This window comes from Mesoplodon bidens (genome assembly GCF_964165515.1).
Source record: "Mesoplodon bidens genome assembly, chromosome: X".
NCBI lineage: Eukaryota > Metazoa > Chordata > Mammalia > Artiodactyla > Ziphiidae > Mesoplodon > Mesoplodon bidens.
Window position 1 is genome coordinate 45,805,125 of NC_138163.1, and position 1,255 is coordinate 45,806,379.

The 1,255-nt window shown below is 69.6% G+C and overlaps 1 protein-coding gene across 1 annotated transcript; it reads left to right on the top strand.

Annotated features, from left to right (window-relative positions):
* Positions 1-280: 280 nt before the first annotated feature.
* On the top strand, positions 281-718 carry KCNE5 (potassium voltage-gated channel subfamily E regulatory subunit 5; the record flags this gene model as incomplete). The annotated part of the gene is made up of 1 exon (XM_081222657.1): positions 281-718. One exon carries the CDS (start codon positions 281-283, stop codon positions 716-718), a length of 438 nt encoding a protein of 145 aa, XP_081078783.1.
* Positions 719-1,255: the final 537 nt, after the last annotated feature.

The following is a 1,255-nucleotide window of genomic DNA, read 5'->3' on the forward strand; positions in this document are numbered from 1 at the left end:
GTCCCCTTCTCCTCCCCCCACCAGCTGTCCCCTTTCCCCGGGGCGGCGAGACAGCCGGAGCCTGGGAAGAGGCGGCCTCGGGCCGAGGGGGCGTGGTGGGGAAGGGGAGGAGGCGCCGGGGTGAGGGGATAAGGAGGCCCGGGCGGCGGGGTCTTCCAGCCACTGCGTCGCGCGCCCGGGAGCCGGGTGCAGCCGCCGCCGCTCGCCCGCATCCCCTCGTCCCGGCCCGGGGGGCAAGGTCAGCAGCGATCTGGAGCCGCCGTGTCACTCCCCGACAGCTATGAACTGCAGCGAGAGCCAGCGGCTGCGGACCCTGCTGAGCCGCCTGCTGCTCGAGCTGCACCACCGGGGCAACGCCAGCGGCCTGGGCGCCGGCCCCGGCCCGAGCATGGGCATGGGGGTCATGCCCGACCCCTTCGTGGGCCGCGAGGTGACCAGCGCCAAGGGCAACGACGCCTATCTCTACATCCTGCTCATCATGATCTTCTACGCCTGCCTGGCCGGAGGCCTCATCCTGGCCTACACCCGCTCCCGCAAGCTCGTCGAGGCCAAGGACGAGCCGTCCCAGGCTTGCGCCCAGCACGAGTGGCTCCCGGGAGGTGCCCCGGCCGCCGCTGACGCTGAGACAGCCGCTGGATCGCCCGCCGAGGACCGCCGCCAGCTCGGCCCCGCCGGTCTGCCCGCCCCAGCCCTTGCCCGGGCCGCCGAGGGGGTCTAGAGACGCCGCCCCAGCTCGCTGGCTCGCCCGCGCCCTCCTCAGCTCGCTCATCCCTGGGCGCAGCACCCGCCTGCCTTGCCGCCTTTTCCTCTCCTCCCCTTCCAGGGCTCTCCTCACCTGAGGCCCGGACAACGTTGAGAGGCCAGGAGACCTTGTCTGGAAGGCCCTGGAAGAAGCACCACCCTACCCCCTCCGGGCCAGCCTCTCCCTCCTCTCCCCCCCCCACCCCCCACCCCCGACCCCGCACAACCCACTGCACTAAACTGCCTCTGCTCTCTTGTCTTCAGACGGCCCTGACAGCACGCTCCAGCCCTCTGCGAACTGAATCCAACACATCCAACACTTGGCACTGAACTGAAGCCATGAAGTCTATCCGAACTCTGGGCCGTCTAACTGGCAGCTGTTCCGGGGGCTGCCAGGGACTGCTCACTCTGCAGAGCCAACGGGCTTGCCATCACTGCCAGGCCGGCTGGGGCAGCTCCAGCTTCCTGTTGCCTTAGGGACAGAGACAAAGAAAATGAAGAGAACTCAGACATC